Here is a 19029-nt window from a genome sequence, read left to right as displayed (position 1 = left end):
TGGAGAAAAGACATTCTCTTCAGTAAGTGGTGCTGGGAAAACTGGACAGGTACATAAAAAAGAATGAACTTAGAACACTCCCTAACACCATACACAAAAATAAAACTCAAAATGGATTAAAGACCTGAATGTAAGGCCAGACACTATAAAACTCTAAGAGGAAAACATAGGCAGAACACTCTTTGACATAAATTGCAGCAGGATTTTTTTGACCCACCTCCTAGAGTAATGAAAATAAAAACAAAAATTAACAAATGGGACCTAATTTAAAACTTAAAAGTTTTTGCACAGCAAAAGAAACCATAAACAAGATGAAAAGACAACCCTCAGAAAGGGAGAAAATATTTGCAAATGAAGAAACTGACAAAGGATTAATCTCCCAAATATACAAACAGCTCATGCAGTTCAATAACAAAAAAACAAACAACCCAATCAAAAAATGGGCAGAAGCCCTAAATAGACATTTCTCCAAAGAAGACACACAGATGGCCAACAAACACATGAAAAGATGTTCAACATCACTAATTATTAGATAAATGAAAATCAAAGCCACAATGAAGTATCACCTCACACCCCTCACAATGGCCATCATTAAAAAATCTACAAACAATAAATGTTGGAGAGGGTGTGTAGAAAGGGAACCCTCTTGCATTGTTGGTGGGAATGTAAATTGATACAGCCACTCTGGAGAACAGTATGGAGGTTCCTTAAAAAATTAAAACTAGAGTTACCATATGACCCAGCAATCCCACTACTGGGCATATAACCAGAGAAAAGCATAATTCAAAAAGACACATGCACCCCAATGTTTATTGCAGCACTATTTATAATAGCCAGGACATGGAAGCAACCTAAATATCTATCAACAGAGGAATAGATAAAGAAGATGTGGTATGTATATACAATAGAATATTACTCAGCCATAAAAAGGAATGAAATTGGGTCATTTGTAGAGATGTGGATTGACCTAGAGACTGTCATACAGAGTGAAGTAAGTCAGAAAGAGGAAAACGAATATTGTATAATGCTGCTTTTATCTGGAATCTAGAAAGTGATACAGATGAACTTGTTTACAAAGCAGAAATAGAGACACAGATGTAGGGAATGGACATAAGGATACTGTGGGGGCAAGGGGAGGGTGGGATGTATTGGGAGATTGGGATTGACTTATACACTATTGATACTATGTATAAAATAGATAACTAATGAGAACCTACTGTATAGCTCAGGGAACTCTACTCAGTGCTCTGTGGTGACCTAAATGGGAAGGAAATCCAAAAAAGAGGGGATATATGTATACATATAGCTGATTCACTTTGCTGTACAGTAGAAACTAACACAACATTGTAAAGCAACCATATTCCAATAAAAATTAATTATAAAAAAATTAAAAAATAAATTAATCAAGAAAAAAATAAAGGCTATTTCATAAAATTTCAAGTGGTGCTGTACATTTATACCATAATAAATATGAAACCAACATTTTTACAAATTTCTACTAAACCTTGAAATAAAGTACACTACATGAATGGGAATCAAAAGTCCCAAATTTCCAACGAACATTTTTTAAAAGGACAGTTATCTTTATTTTATCATTATGAGAACATTTTTTGCCATCATTTCCTTTTTTGCTTTCAAATATTATTTTGTTTTTCATGGATTTTCACACATACATATATAATTGGTTTATTTTCCATGCAAATGACTAGTCATGAAAACTTTACGGTTTTCTTTCCTTCCTGTACTAACTGAAAACAATTGCCCACTTAACTGCATAATTTTTCCAGTTTATTATACATACTAATCCTCATCAAACCACCCCTCCACACTTCATCCAAACACGCATTATGTAGTAATGTTATATTAGTCAGATTACCTGAAAAGAAATTCATTTTATTTTAATATAAACATATATGTGTGTGTGTGTGTGTGTGTGTATATATATATATATATATGTATATATATATATATATATATATATATATATATATATATAAAAATAAAGATCTACTCTACCCTTGCCCTAAAGCAGTCCCACAAAAAAAGATAATTGCATGTGAAAAGATATCCCTAGAGAACTATTTATTTTGTTTCTTCACTTCAAAAAACCAATTTTAATAAGACCTAAATGTTAAGGGTAAGATTGGAAAGAGCCAGAAAGTCTGCTTACAACTTTGAATGGGCCAGGTTAGTATTATCTCTGGTCTTAAACCTCTGGGGAAAAAAAAAAAAGAACCTAAGGTAGACTGGCTTCTTTTGGCTACTAACCCATGAGACAGAGAGATGTAGCCTAAAAGTTCCAGGAGTCCAGTATAGTCTATCTCTTGAATTGCTTTTAATGATTTAAGGATGTTCCTGACAGAAAATTACTTGAGACTGGGTCAAACCCACTCTGGGCCCTACAATAGTGACCTGAAATCCAAATATGGGATATAAATTAAACTGACCTATACAGGTAGGGAGCAACATTATATTGGGTGTCATTCTTAACCTGCTGAAATTCTTCCCTACCCAGAAATGATGATCCTCCCACACTGCTGAATCAATAACATTCTCCATTTTCATAGAAGCACAAAAGTAATACTTTCAACTCCCAAAAAAAGTGAGACAGAAAGAAATTTATCATTCCATACATTTCAAATAACATTTTAAAATGGAACTGCATTGTCATATAAGCGAAACCCATGATGAAAGATAGAATGAAGAATGCCTACTTAGGATCCAAACATGCTAAACCACAACCCCTTATGCATATTTCATTCAAGCATTGAAGGCAGCAAGTATGAGGTCAAGATGAAAATAACACTAAATTTATTATCTTTCCTTGCTTAAATATCGCATTGAATTCTTAGGCTGTTTAAACAGTAAGTGAGTAATCTTTAGAAATTAAGAATTTTGATGACATAAGCAAGAGGAAGAAAATTGAAATATTAGAGTAACAATTAAATGCACTTCTAAATTTGGTACTAGCTAAATATTGTGTTTTTTAATATAATACTATGTAGTCTTAATACTATTATGAATATATCTTCTTCATAAAGTATTAATACATATTACAATCTCTAAGAAAACTTCACACCAATAATGTTGCCCAACGACGTTTCATTCACTTTAGAAAAGATAAAGTTTAACATTAATATTTTATCATTTTGGTAACTCATATTAAAATGTACAAATTTAGCAATATATAAAACAATGTACAAACAACTGTTTTTTCTGTATCTATAAGACATTAAGTCGGTTGTTCCAAAACCCTTATCCATTGTCTCTTCAGAATCAAATGTCAGAATGGTGGAAATGGATTGGGAGGCTTATTGGAGAAGATGTTGGAGAAAGGACTGATGAACAGGAAACAAATCAGGGGCACTTATTATTAGATCATAGAAAGTTGAAGACGGTGAAAATAAACTAAAGATTGTGTGATCAAAAGGAACAAATTGTAAGGGCATCTGGGTAATTTATTCTTTAAAATTTAATCAAAGACCAAAGAGATAATTGGAACAGAATATGTGAGTACTAAGGTACAAATCTTATTAATATATAATGCAACCATAACAATTCCATAACATAAATTCATACCATTTCATTTTACAAGCAAAATACATGTCAATCATTTTACTATACCTGGGAGAGAAGTGTGAGCTATAAAGTATAGGGTCTTGTTTCCAAGTCTGCAGTAAACTATACCATTCTTAGGTATGTTTTGTTAATTAATTAATTTAATTAAATTCCAAAATTGCTATAACTCCCTGCTTTTATCCTAAGCCAGGATCTTGATTGAGGATAATCTGGGAAGTGTAAATATTGCCAGGAGATCCTCTTCATTTCTAGATGGTGGTTCTCTATGCACTTTGTTCACTCTACATATATGCTTTCCTTCCTCCCATTGCTGAAAACCACCATGCATGACAGAGTGATATATAATAGTTGATGCTTGTCCCAAGAAAGTTCAAAAGCATCAAGTTCAATTGCAAATCTTAATGGCAAATTCTCCATTTTTCCTTAAGCCCTCCTTCCACATTTCTTTCAAGTATCATTTAAATCCAACTTTTGTTTGAAGAATTTCTGATTGTCAGTGTGAAAGATTCTGTATGTTGAAAATAAAAAGAAAGATATTTAAGCACTACTCATATGTCTTTAAACAGTTTTGTGGAGAAATAAATGTCCCTGTCTGATACAGTTTCTAGTTGTCTTTTCAGTATCTGAGAGCAATAATTCTCTCATCTCACTTTTTTTTAACCACTTTTGTGGTAAATAAATCTGATGAGTGAGAGTGAGGTAATCAATTTGGGATGCTGGCGGCAATTAGATAAGCATATATGGAATATACAAACTTGAATGTAGCAACCATTAAAGATGTCAAAACAATTAAAAGTATGGTCATAAAACTCAATCATTTAAATTGTCATCTACAAGAATTCAGATGTACCACTGGTCAAATAATTTCTCAAAAAATGTAATAACCACACCACAAAGGGGTCTGATGTGACACAATAAGCCAGAGAAGACTGCTGTTACTCCAGTCTCATAAGCTAGTCCAACCAACCTACAGTTGGTTCTTATTGTAGATATGATACAAGTTCCCTACTTCTCTGTTTTGAAATTTGTAAGTTAGGAGTGCTAAATTCAGAACTATTTCCGTGGGAAATGTTACAGAGATTACATCTTGCTAAAGAATGTAAGAGAACTTCCCGAGCTTTCGATGCCTCTATGTTCTGCTCTTGAGAGATTTGAAGGCTAATCTGATTTACATTATTCATTAACAAATTGGAAGCCGTAAGATTGGTTATGGAGCAGCACCTAGTGAGATTTTCTTCCAAAAACTGTTTGTAGAGTTCGTCCACTTTTTTTTCCATATAACTATTAAGCATAGAATTAGAGAGGGGCTGCTTATGAAACAACATACTTTTTTCTCGAATTTCATCCCCATTCAAAAGCTTTGAGACAGGTAGTTTCTCTAGAGGTTCACTGATTGGAGAATGATCCAACGGTACATCTACTGAAAGTAAAAGAGGACCATTAAAAGCATCATCACGTATGTGTTCCACAAAGCAGCCGGAATCATACATGTTACCCACGTGGTCTCCTCCAATCTGTAGGTCCGGATAATTCTGGCAGATACTTGTACATGAGCAAGATCGGTATAAATCTAGTTGTTTTTCATCATGTTCTCTCTTTGGAATGGGCAACGCAGCAGACACATTTCCTGGAAGGGATGCACTTTTGCATTTTGCTACAGTTACCTCATCCACAGATTTTATTTTATTTTTATCATTACTTTGCTCTGTTAAACTTTCTTTCATGACCTTATTTTGATTTTCCATTTTATCATGGGAAAGTGAATTGTCTTCTATATCTAAAAGCTGCTTTTTCCAAGTTTCCTTTTCATCATTTGAGGTTTTCTTACATGTAAGTGGTTCTTTGTATAGGAGTTCAATTAGGAAGGCTTCTCCAAGCATTTTATTAGACAAGGTTTCTAAACAGAAGAGTGCAATATATTCCTGTAATATTAAAAAAACTCATTAAGGCAACGTACATTAAAATGTCTAATGAAGATTTAACTCCTACATGAAAACACAAATGATTTAGGGAGGCACTATTGCTCAAAGGATAAAGAATAGGACCAGGGGTAAGGAGACTTGGGTTCTGACTCTGTCATTAACTATTTACCATAAGGTAATTTATTTATCATTCCTGGGTCTCAATTGTCCTATTAATTAAATGGTGATAATAATGCTCCCCAGACTTCTTCACAAGGTTATTGTCAGGATATTATATGGTATACAAATGTTTTAAAAGTACAAACTTATACAAATGTATAATTATTTTAATATATTCCACTGTCATAAATGATTTATTTTAAAGTTATTAGTTAAAGTGCTTAACCCTTTATCTTCAAATAGTCTGCTAAAAATCAAGTCTGCTTTCAAGGAATTGGTCTTAACTGTGCTTTAATTAATATTGTTTGAGTCATATTGAAAACAATTACTATATCTTAGAATGTGTTTGAGAGATGAATATTTATATATAGTTTGGATTTATGCAAACTGATTTAAACTATTAATATACCCACTGATTTTTCAGTAATCTAAATGCAAATAGGTTTGTCAAATTCACTACCGTCCTTTTTTCTTTTTATTTTCTTTCCCTTCCTCTCTTCCTTCCCTCTTTCCTTCCTTCTGTTCTTTTCTTTTGGACTTAAAACTTATTTCCCAAAGCACTTATGTCAGTCTTTTGCATGAATCTTTAGTGCAATTTTAAGACTTCCAATTTTCCCTATAAACTCTACAAGAGTACAAAAGGAAAAAGCAGATTTGATTCAAGACACAATTTTCCTTTAATAGGTCTGTAGTGTCTACTATAAATGTTTCCAGGAAACCTACTTATTCATATTTAAAGGCTTTTGAGTAGAAAATAAAACAATACGAACTAAAATACATGAGAATTTAGACTTACCTTTTCCGAATGTCAGGATACCTAAAGAAAGATTCAGTCTTCTGAGATTTCAACAGTCCAAACACAGGAAAAGTCCCTTTTGGCTTGTTTTTTCTCAGCTCTTGCTTATACCTCAGAAAGATAACTTTAACCGCACAAAATGAAACGGTTCTGCTTTCCATTCATACCTTAGGACTGAACCAACTAATAGGAGAATAATGTGGGTTGATCACATATATGGTATGGTAATGATCACATACTAAAAGAGGATCTTGAAAGTGTTTATTCAAGATGCAAATGAGAATGACAGTGGGAAATGTTAACAGCAATAACTTACTTCATTCAAGTGAAGATAGAGACAAGGTTATTTTAATTCTTTTAAGTAGAAAAAAGCAGTATGGTAACCAGCATATTTTGTAACAATGAATAATTAAAAATAACTTAAATGGCCATCAATAAGACAATGGTTAACTTATGATACATCTATTGTATGAAATACTAAGCTGAGGATTTTTAATGATGGAATGATATTAAAAATAAGGAATTACTACATAATGGTCATTCTAAATGTTTTACATATATGACTTAATTTAAAACAGAAACTATTATCTCCATTTTACAGAGGAAACAAAGACAGATGAAGGTAATATACTTATTGAAGTTCACAAAGTTAGTAAATGGTGGAACTAGGATTTGCACCAAGCAATTGAATTCAGAATCCATACTCAATCACTACACCGTAGTGCCTCTATGTTTATTGATGGAATGCAAGTTGCAGAACCATATAAACAGTACGATTCCATCATGTGTTGTGTGTGTACTATGTGCCAAGCTCTTTTCTAAATACTTCACATACACTAATTTAATCCTGTTAACATCTATATGAAACAGATATGATAATTACCATTTATCTATGAAGAAACTGAGGGACAGAAAAGCTAGATAAGATGTCCAATATCACACAGTTCTAAGTGGTAGACTCTGGGTTAGAACCCAGGCAGCCTGGCTTTAAATACTGTGTGCTTAACTTTCCTGCTATAACAGATTTTTTCTCCCTTTTAATTGACTTAATATATGTAATCATGTTTGTGGAAAAGAATACAAATCAAACTGTTAACCATGGTTTCCTCTGGGAGGGGGTTGGCAGGGAGAAGGTGAAGGGGTAATTTTATTTTTTACTCCCTATACTTCTATATGGTTTGAGTTATTCTACAATGTGCACGTATTCATGTATTATTTGCATGATTGAAAAATAGTCCACATACATAAAAGAACAAGAAAAAAACAATGTTAATTTCTTTGAATGTATTTTCTCAATCTCACAGGAGTCTGACCCATTCTTTAGAATGATTTTAAACCCAGATACAAACTGCCAAAGTAGACTGGAAAGCATGAACAAAATTTCTACATAGTAGATACTTTCAGCTACAATTATCAATACAGCTTTTGTTTTACAAATAATTATTTCAAAATAGTTATCACAAACATCCTACAGAATAGGTTAATTCTAATTTTGTATACCATACCAACCACTTTTTCTTAGGTTGTCAAAGACAACCTCTTGTAAGAAATAGTGTATTAATTTAGCATGGATGCGAGGGAATGGCTCACAGCAAAATGAGAAAATATTTCACAACCCCACACCAGAAAGATAATGAAAACAATTGTAAAAAAAAAAAATAGATTTTCTACCACTGCTATCACAAAGGAATAGTAAAGGAAAATGGAGATCTCAAATTGTTTCTAACCTAAACCCCTTCACTGGTTATACCCCATTTCCTTTGCCTTACTCATCTCTATATCTGGCTGATCCAAATTTTAGCAGTCCTCTGTCCTAAATATCTCTGCCTTTCACTACTGTCATTTTGTTCTTGGATTCTGCAGCTGCTTCCAATCTTGCCCCCTTTCAAATCCAGTTGACATGTTAGATTTATCCACCTTTTGCACAAACATGCTAAATCCTTCAATGGCTTCTAATGGATTAATAATAAGAATAGATACAATTTATTGAGTGTCTCATAAGTGAAAGATGCTTTTAGGCAACATCTGCACTTATTTAATCTTCTCAGCAAATCTGCAAGTCATGATTTTCTGTGTTTTTACAAAACAGAAAACAGCCTGGAAAATGCTAAAAATAAAAATCTAACATGAAACCTGAAGGTCTATGTGCGTTTCCCTGTTTACTTTCTTAGCCTCTATTCCTCCACTTGCTCCCCAAAGTTGCAATTACCATGTTGCGTCATGACTTTTCCTTCTACCTAAAATTCCTTTATTCTTATAATTACCTTGCAAATTATACATCCTTCAGGTCAGTTTAGCACTCATTTCTTCAGATCCCTGAAGTGCCTTGACCCATCTAGCCTGGTTTAGATTTTTCTACAATGCATTTATCTCATCTCATCAGTTATCACTCTCTGAGTTCCTTGAAGGTAAATGTTTTTTCTTATTCATATTAATGTGTTTGTTTCCAAGCAGCATGCAAAGAGTCTGGCACTTATTATCATCAATAATTATTATCATTTTCTTAACTACCTGCTTGTCAGACCGTATGCTAAACACTTTTACATACTCAGTTCATTTACTCCTCACAGATGATGCTGTCATGTAGGCATCACCTTTCTCACTTTAACAACAGAGAAACTAACATTCAGGGGAAATAATTTGCCCAAGACCCATAGTTACGAAGTGGAATCCAAATGTGCCTAACACAAAAGCTGGTTCTGAGGTTTTTTGGCACTTCACTCTCAATTTTCATTACCCATTTTTGGCAAAGCCAAAAAATCCTGTAAATATTATCCTGATCTTCAACTACTGGAAAAGATTAAAATGAGAATAAAGGTTGGAATACTGAGCTACAAAGGTATTGAAGGGAAAACGGACATTAAAGTGCGAGGTCATCTTTTTACACAGGGGGAGAGGAAGTGCTAGGACAGTCAGGGACTATTGCACCCACTAACACACAAACCAAAAGGTTAATTCTCAGAAGGAAGGGGTGCCCTGCAAAGCACATCCTCGAGAAGGGGGAAAGGAAAAGGTAAAAAAGATTGCTATGGTGGTCCAGTCCCGTCCAGGTAAGCATTGGCACCCTTTGCTCTGTTCCTACAAACCCAAGCAACATGAGTTTTAATTTATTTGTTTTCTTCACACTTCATTTTATGTTTTGGCCATTTTCTCCCTCAGGTGTCTTGGCCCTTCATTCGTGGCCGCCTTTGCCAAGCACTCACCACCATTCCCAAGCAAGGAGGTGGGAGAAGGGGCAGCAGGAATGCAGAGTCCTTTCGCTCTTCCTGCCACTCCTCCCCTGAGCCGTGCAGATGCAGAGAGAAAAGAGGCCTTAACTAGAGTTTATCCTCCTTGAGAGTTCAGCCCCTCCCCACAGGCCGGTACGGGGGTGGGGTGGGGTGTGGGGGGTGGGGCTAGAGCTTCCTAGTCACTAGGCGCCCAGAGTTCCCAGAATGGGCGATCGCTTGCGCCACAAGGGCACTTGTTTACCAGCCAATCCTGAGCGCAGGGCCCCTGGCGCTTAGCAACCGCCCTGGAGAAGGGCCGGGCGTTGGGACACAGCTTCTAGCATTGGTGAGCCGGACGCAGCGGTGAAGATGCTGACTCCGGGTTACTTCTGCAAAGTAGCCTCGGAGTGGAAACAATGAGCTCCATTAAAATCTATTATACCGGCGTGTTAGGGTCTAGGGAGGTGAGTAGAAAGAAAAAGGGCCTCAGCAGGCAAAAAGGACTAAAGTGAAGATATTCCAGTTGGGGACTTCAGGATTGTGCTAAGACATTACCATCCCCTTCATGCCTTTCATTCTTCAGCTCCCTCCTCTAGGTTTTCGGGGTGGGAGGTGCGGGGGAGAACAGAGAATGTGGTTAACACTCTCACTCAGTTTGTGCTCTAAGAACTGATTGATCTTGGAGGTTTCTGTGTCTTGAGCTCAACTTCAGGGCTTCCAATAATTTTATGGATGTTTCAAATGGAAGAGATAAAGAACCTTGTTTAGGATGAGTGGGGGGAAATGCCAGTGAGTGAATGGCCAAAATCTTCAGAGAAGTCTGGGCAACCCCAAAAAGAAAAACTGATTAATTTCAAAGAAGAAGGTGTATTTGCATAGATCAGACATTTCTTAGCTTAATTAGAACTTAGATGAATTATTTTGACCAAGATGTAGGAAATATTATAGAACAGTGTTTTCCAATAGCAATATATTGTGAGCCGCATATGTAATTTTAAATTTTAAGTAGCCATTTTTTAAAAAGATGAGATTAATTTTAATAGATTTTATTTAACACAAAATGGACTAAATGTTATCATTGCAACATATAATCAGTATAGAAATAGAAATATTATATATTATTTTTTCATATTAAGTCCTCAAAATTCAGTATGTGTTTTGCATTTATAGCACGTTTCATTTTGGGCTGGCCACGCTTCAAGTGCCCAGTAGTCACATGTGGCTAGTGGTTATCACATTAGACAGCTCAGTTATAGAGCTGGCTAAAAATGGCTAAAAATCTCATTCAGCAAAGTTTTTGGAGAAGCATGAAAACTGATTTGGAATTGATTATATATGGTTGACAAACATTCATCACACTCCTGCTGTGTGTCAGATACCATGATAGGTGTGAGGAATGAGATTTGATCTCAGCCTAGAAAGAGTGCATTGTTTTTCATAAAGCCTCATCAGGTAGATTAGGGATTTCAACTGGGTACTAAGAAACAATAGCAAGAAGTAGTTTAAAAAAGAAAATTATGGGCCATTTGACTAGTTTTTTTTTTTAACCATGTGAATTATGTTATTGGATATGGTACTGAGTCTGTAAGAGGGAGTGAAATCCGTAAGGACTACAGTGGATGCAGTAGAGGACTCACCCAAGTGTTGATCTGTGTCACTCAAACTGTAACATAAAAATAATCTAGAGGGTGTATTAAAACATTCCTGAGACCCACTCCCAGAGATTCTGACTCTGTAGTTTTGGGGTGGGGTAAGCCTGATGCTGCTAGTGTTATGAACCACACTCAGACTAGCACTGGTCTAAGCAGCTGTTCTTCTCTTAATGGGTTCCTCTGAAAAGGTTTTGAAAAACCACTATAAAAATGTGAAAGTCACATGCACCATGCTTTTGCAATTTTAAAAACGAATGAGCCTCAGAAAGTGAAAATGTTGCATTTGGGAATTTCAGAAATTTCTCAGCGGTTGGAAATAAGCAGGGTTTTCCAAGCATGACCAGATTACATTTTCAAGTCATCAAACAAAAAGCCTATTCACATGCACTTTCACAGAAATCCCATTTGAATAAACTGGGGTTTGTACTTGTCAAAATGCTTTCACATCAGTTTTCTAAGTCTAACATCACAGGTTTTATATGACAAAAATGCCCAAGACTGTCATATGAAAATGTAGAAACCTCAAAGTTTAATATTTATGTTGTAGCCATTAACAAAAAGTTGTAGTTATAAAATATGCTTAAAAGATAACCAACTATTACAATTTTACTTTAGCAGTAATCTGTGTTTCGGGGGAAAAGACAATGTGGGGAAATACAGTATAGTAACAGATGACATAAATCTAACTGTTCATATGAGAGGACATAGCAAGAACTGGCAACTTTTATCCACTCATATATTTGTAATCTTAATCCCCTGGTGTATTTATTAATTTTGTCCCATGGATTATCTCTAAATTTAGGCATAGACTGTGATTATGGTTTTATTTTATTGTTTATTTAAGTATAGTTGATTTACAATAGTATATTAGTTTCAGGTGTACAGCATAGTGATTCAGTATTTTTATACATTATACTCCATTAACTGTTACTGCAAGATAATTGCTATAATTCCCTGTGTTATAATTTCTTGTTACTTATCTATTTTATACAGAGTGGTATGTATTTCTTAATCCCATACCCCTAATTTGCCCCTCCCCCTTCCCTCTCCCAGGTGGTAACCACTAGTTTGTTTTCTGTATCTGTGAGTCTGTTTCTGTTTTGTGTAAATATTTTATCTGTATTATTTTTTAAATTACACATATGATTGATATCATACAGTATTTGGCTTTTCTGTCTGAGTTATTTCACAAACCATAATATTCTCTAGGTCCATCCATGTTGCTGAAAATGGCAGAATTTGCTTCTTTTTTATGGCTGAGTAATATTCCATTGTGTATATATCTATATATTTATATATCTACATATATATATATATATATATGCCACATTTTTTACATTCATCTGATGATGGACATGGGTTGCTTCCATATCTTGTCTATTGTAAATAGTGCTACTATGAATATTGGGGTGCATGTATCTTTTCAAATTAATGTTACTTTTTTTTTTCTGGATATATACCTAGGAGTGGAATTACGGGATCATGTGGTAGTTATATTTTTAGTTATTTGAGGAAACTCCATACTGTTTTCCATAGTGGCTGCAGCAATTTACATTCCCACCAACAATGTATGAGGGTTCCTTTTTCTCCATATCCTATCCAACAATTGTTATTTGTAGACTTTTTGAATGGCCATTCTGACAGGTGTGAGGTAATATCTCATTATTTTGATTTGCATTTCTCTAATAATTAGTTATATTGAGTATAATTTCATGTGCCTGTTAGCCATCTATATTTCTTCTTAGGAAAAATGTTTATTCAGGTCTTCTGCCCATTTTTTGATAGGATTGTTTGGGATTTTCTTTTCATTTTTTTTGGTATTGAGTTGTATGAGCTGTTTACATTGAATGTTAACCTCTTGTTAGTCATACCATTTGCAAACATTTTCTCACATTCTGTAAGTTGTCTTCTAATTTTGTTGATGATTTCATTTTCTGTAGAAAAGATTTCAGTTTAATTAGGTCCAATTTGTTTATTTTTGCTTTTATTTCTTTTTCTTTAGGAGACAGATCCAAAAATTATTGCTATGATTTGTGTCAAAGAGTGTTCCACCTATGTTCTCTTCTAGGAGTTATATGGTTTCAGGTCTTGTGTTTAGGTCTTAATGTATTTTGAGTTTATTTTTGTATTTGGTGTTAGAGAATGTTTTAATCTCATTGTTTTACATGTGGCTGTCCAGTTTTCCTGGCACTATCTTTTAAAGAGACTGTCTTTTCTCCATTGTATATTCTTGCCTCCTTTGTCATAGATTAATTGACCATAGGTGTGTAACTTTATTTCTGGGCTCTCTGTTCTGTTCCATTGTTCCAAGTGTCTGTTTTTGTTAATGTACGATACTGTTTTGGTTATTGTAACCTTGTGGTATAGTCTGAAGTCTGGGAGGGTGACACCTCCAGCTTTGTACTTTTCTCAGGATTGCTTTCGCAATTCTGGGTCTTTTGTGTTTCCATATGGATTTTAGGATTACTCTAATTCTGTGAAAAAATGTCATGGGTATTTTGATAGTGATTTCCTTAAATCTTTAGATGTTTGGGGTAGTATGTCAATTTTAACAATATTAATTCTTCCAATCCAAGAGCACAGGATATCTTTCCATTTCCTTGTATCACCTTCAACTTCCCTCATCAACTTTTCTAGTTTTCAGTGTATAGGTCTTTCACCTCCTTGATTAAACTTATTCCTACGTATTTTATTCTTTTTGATGCAATTTTTTGGAATTTTATTTTATTTATTTTTTATACAGCAGGTTCTTATTAGTTATCTATTTTATACATATTAGTGTATATATGTGAAACCCAATCTCCCAATTCATCCCACCACCACCAACCCCCCGCCCCCACCCCACTTTCCTCCCTTGGTGTCCATACACTTGTTCTTTACATCTGTGTCTCTATTTCTGCCTTGCAAACTGGTTTATCTGTATCATTTTTCTAGATTCCACATATATGCATTAATATATGATATTTGTTTTCTCTTCCTCTTTCTGACTTACTTCACTCTGTATGACAGTTTCTAGGTCCATCCACATCTCTACAAATGACCCAATTTCATTCTTTTTTATGGCTGAGTAATATTCCATTGTATATATCTACCACAACTTCTTTATCCATTCGTCTGTTGATGGGCATTTAGGTTGCTTCCATGACCTGGCTATTGTAAATAGTGCTGCAATGAACATTGGGGTGCATGTGTCTTTTTGAATTACGGTTTTCTCTGGGTATATGCCCAGTAGTGGGATTGCTGGGTCATATGGTAATTCTATTTTCAGTTTTTTAAGGAACCTTCATATTGTTCTCCATAGTGGCTGTACAAATTTACATTCCCACCAACAGTGTGAGAGGGTTCCCTTTTCTCCACACCCTCTCCAGCATTTGTTGTTTTTTAGATTTTCTGATGATGCCCATTCTAACTGGTGTGAGGTGATACCTCATTGTAGTTTTGATTTGCATTTCTCTAATAATTAGTGATATTAAGCAGCTTTTCATGTGCCTCTCAGCTATCTGTATGTCTTCTTTGGAGAAAGGTCTATTTAGGTCTTCAGCCCAATTTTGGATTGGGTTGTTTGTTTGTTTGTTTGTTTGTTTGATATTGAGCTACATGACCTGTTTATATATTTTGGAGACTAATTCTTTGTCCGTTGATTCATTTGCAAATATTTTCTCCCGTTCTGAGGGTTGTCTTTTCGTCTTGGTTATGGTTTCCTTTGCTGTGCAAAATATTTTAAGTTTCATTAAGTCCCATTTTTTAATTTTTGTTTTTATTTCCATTTCTATAGGAGGTGGGTCAAAAAGGATCTTGCTGTGATTTATGTCATAGAGTGTTCTGCTTATAGTTTCCTCTAAGAGTTTGATAGTGTCTGGCCTTACATTTAGGCCTTTAATCCATTTTGAGTTTATTTTTGTGTATGGTGTTAGGGAGTGTTCTAATTTCATACTTTTACATGTACCTGTCCAGTTTCCCCAGCACCACTTACTGAAGAGACTGTCTTTTTTCCATTGTGTATCCTTGCTTCCTTTGTCATAGATTAGTTGACTGTAGGTGCACGGGTTTATCTCTGGACTTTCTATCCTGTTCCATTGATCTATATTTCTGTTTTTGTGCCAGTACCACATTGTCTTTATTACTCTAGCTTTGTAGTATAGTCTGAAGTCAGGGAGTCTGATTCCTCTAGCTCCATTTTTTTCCCTCCTGTCTTATTCATGAATTTAGAGAAAAGGCTTTCAACTTTTCACCCTTGAGTATGATGTTGGCTGTGGGCTTGTCATAAAAGGTCTTTAATATGTTGAGCTATGTCCTTCTATACCCACTTTGATGAGAGTTTTTTTTTTTTTTATCATGAATGGATGTTACGTTTTGTCAAATGTTTTTTCTGCATCTGTTGAGATGATCATGTGATTTTTATCCTTCCTTTTGTTAATGTAGTGTATCACATTGATTGATTTGCGAATGTTGAACCATCCTTGTCATGCTGGAAAGAATCCAACTTGATCATGTTGTATGATCTTTTTATATATTGTTGGAATCAGTCTGCTAATATTTTGTTGGGGATTTTGACATCTATATTCGTCAAAGATTTTGGCCTGTAATTTTCTTTTTTTGTAGTGTCTTTATCTCGTTTTGGTATCAGAATAATGGTGGCCTCATAGAATGAATTTGGGAGTGTTCAGTCTTCTTTAATATTTTGGTATAGTTTGAGAAAGATAGGTATTAGTTCTTCTTTATATGTTTGGTAGAATTCCACTGTGAGGCCATCCAGCCTTGGACTTTGGTGATGGGAGGGTTTTTTTTTTTTTATTACAAATTCAATTTCACTACTAGTGATCAGTCTTTTCAAATTGTCTCTTTCTTCTTGATTCAGTCTTGTTGGGTTGTATGTTTCTAGAAATTTGTCCATTTCTTTGAAGTTGTCCATTTGTTGGCATATAATTGTTCATAGTATTCTTTTATTAATTTTTTATATCTTTGTGGTATCAGTTGTTATTTGTCCTCTGTCATTTATTTTGTTTATTTCAACCCTCCCCCTTTTCTTCTTGTTGAGCCAGCCTAAAGGTATATCAATTTCGTTTATCTTTAAAAAAAAAAAAAAAGCAGCACTTGGTTTCATTGATCTTTTCTGTTGTCTTTTTGTTTCGATTTTATTTATTTCCTCTCTGACCTTTATTACTTTCTTTCTTCTGCTGAATTTGGGCTTTATTTCTTCTTATTATTCTAATTTTTAGGTGGTAGTTCAGGTTGTTCATTTGAAATTTTTCTTGTTTTGTGGAAGGCCTGTATAGCTGTAAACTTCCCTCTTCAGCTTTTGCTGAAACCCATAGATTTTGGAGTGTTGTGTTTCCATTTTCACTCGCCTTGAGGTATTTTCTGATTTCCTCTTTGATTTCATCATTGACCCATTGGTTTTCTAGTAGCATATTTTATAGTCTCCACACGTTTTTTCTTTTCACATTTTTCTTTTTGTAGTTGATTTCTGGTTTTATACCATTGTAGTCCAAAAATGCTTGATATAATTTCTATCCTCTTAAATGTGTTGAGATTTGTTTTGTGGCCTAGCATGTGATCTATCCTGGAGAATGTTCCATATGCACTTGAAAAAATATATATTCTGCTGTTTTTGGATGGAATGTCCTGTAGATATCTATTCTGTCATTTAAGACCACTGTTGCCATATTTATTTTCTGTCTGGATTATTTGTCCATTGGTGTAAGTGGAGTGTTAAAGTCCCCTACTATTATTGTATTATTGTCTATTTCTCCCTTTATGTCTTTTAGTATTTGCTTTGTATATTTAGTTGCTCCTGTATTGGATGCATATGTTTAACCAGTGTAATATCTTCTTTCTGTATTGATCTGTTTATTATTTTATAATGCCCTTCTTTGTTTTTTATTATAGCCTTTGTTTTAAAGTCTATTTTGTCTGATATGAGTATTGTTACCCTGCTTTATTGTCATTTCCATTTGCATGAAATATCATTTTTCAAACTCTCACTTTGTCTGTGTTTGTATCTTTTAGCCCTGAAATGAGCCTCTTGTAGGTAGCATATTGAAGGGTCTTGTTATTTGATCCAATCAACCACCCTTTGTCTTTAGATCAGAGCATTTAGTCCATTGAAATTTAGAGTAATTATTGATAGGTATGTACTTATTACCATTTTATTATTTGTTTTCTGGTTGTTTTTGTATTTCTTCTCTGTTCATTTCTTCCCTTGTGGTTTGATGATTTTCTTTAGTAGTATTCCTGTGTTCCTTTCTTTTTGTTTTTTGTGTATCTATTGTAGGTTTTTGATTTGTGGTCACCATGGGATCCATATATGTTGATTCAAAATTGTATCTACTTGTTTTAAACTGGTAGTCATTCAAGTTCAAACACATTTTAAACGATCTATAGTTTTTTACTCCCTTCCACCACATTTTGTCTTTTTGATGCCTTATTTTACATCTTCATGCTTATCCCTTAACAGTTCATTGTAGTTATAATTGTTTTTATAATTTTCTTGTCTTTTAATCTGTGTACTGGCTTATTTAAGTGCTCTTCAATCCTTACTATATATTTTTCTTTCTTAGTGGGATTTTCCCTTTCCTATAGATTCTTACTTCTTTTCATTTAGACAAGATCCTTTAACATTTCTTTTAGGGTAGGTTTAGTATTGATGAATTATTTTAGTCTTTGCTTGTCTGGGAAGTTCTTTATCTCTCCTTTTATTCTAAGTGATAATCTTGCTGGGTACAGCATCCTAGGTTGCAGGTTTTTCCCTTTCAGCACTTTAAATATATCATGCCACTCCCTCTGGCCTGCAAAGTTTCTGCTAAAAAATCAGCTGGTAGCTTTATGGGGTTCCCTTATAACTGACTATTTGTTTTTCTCTTGCTGCCTTTAGAATTCTCTTTTTATTTTTTACCATTTTAATTATAATATATTTTGGTGTGGGATTCTTTTGCTTCATCTTTTTTGGGACCCTCTGTGCTTCTTGTACCTGGATATTTGTTTCCTTCTTCAGGTTTAGGAAGTTTTCAGCCATAATTTCTTCAAATACTTTTTTGATACTCTTCTCTCTCTCTTCTGCTTCTGGAACCCCTATACGGTGAATATTGGAGTGCTTAATGTCATCTCAGAAATCTCTTCAATTGCCTACAATTTTTTAAATTAGTTTTTCTTTCTATTGCTCTGATTGGGGGATTTCCATTATTCTATCTTCCAGATCACTTTTGCATTCTTTCATATCACTTAGTCTGCTATTCATTCCTTCCAGTGTTTTTTATATCAGCTATTGAATTATTTTTAATTGGGTCTTTTTTATATTTTATAGTTCCTTGTTTAAATATTCAGTGTTTAGATCAATCGTTTTTCCTAATTGATTTAACATTTTTATTACCAATATTTTGAATTTTGAATCTGGTAAATTGTTTATTTCTCTTTCATTATTTATTTTTTCAGTGTTTTATCTTGTTTTCAATTGAGAGTAGTTCCTCTGCCTTTTTATTTTGCTTAACTTCTCTGCCTCTATAAATTTAGGTGAAACAGTTACATATTGTGTTCTTGAAGGGGTGTTCTTATGTGAGAACAGCCCTATGTAGATTGCTTGTGCCCAATGCCTTTCATGGGAGGGCTGGATTTGATATGGATGACATTCAAGTCTTTTCTCAGGATTTGTTGACAGTGATCACCTTGTTAGTGAGTGGGGCTGGAGATGGAGTTGCTAAAGTCAGCACCAAGTG

The 19029-nt window shown here is 34.3% G+C and overlaps 1 protein-coding gene across 2 annotated transcripts in view; it reads right to left on the bottom strand.

Annotated features, from left to right (window-relative positions):
• The window catches only part of LOC309620651 (TLR adapter interacting with SLC15A4 on the lysosome-like), a 28939-nt gene extending 9916 nt beyond the window's left edge, over positions 1 to 19023 (bottom strand). Inside the window, exons 1-2 of one of the 2 annotated variants that reach the window (XM_082377461.1) lie at positions 6457 to 19023; positions 2006 to 5501 (exon numbers count right to left, since the gene is read on the bottom strand). In XM_082377461.1, coding sequence (XP_082233587.1) covers positions 4560 to 5459 — 900 coding nt within the window. In that variant the 5' untranslated portion in view covers positions 5460 to 5501; positions 6457 to 19023 and the 3' untranslated portion in view covers positions 2006 to 4559. Of the gene's footprint in view, positions 1 to 2005 lie in introns of those variants that run through there. The other variant, XM_082377462.1, reaches the window with a different exon arrangement.
• Between the last annotated feature and the right edge of the window lie 6 nt (positions 19024 to 19029).

Source organism: Balaenoptera borealis (assembly GCF_965194805.1).
Source record: "Balaenoptera borealis genome assembly, chromosome: X".
NCBI lineage: Eukaryota > Metazoa > Chordata > Mammalia > Artiodactyla > Balaenopteridae > Balaenoptera > Balaenoptera borealis.
Note: the sequence above shows the minus strand (reverse complement) of the source record. Positions and strands in the feature narration are given on the sequence as shown.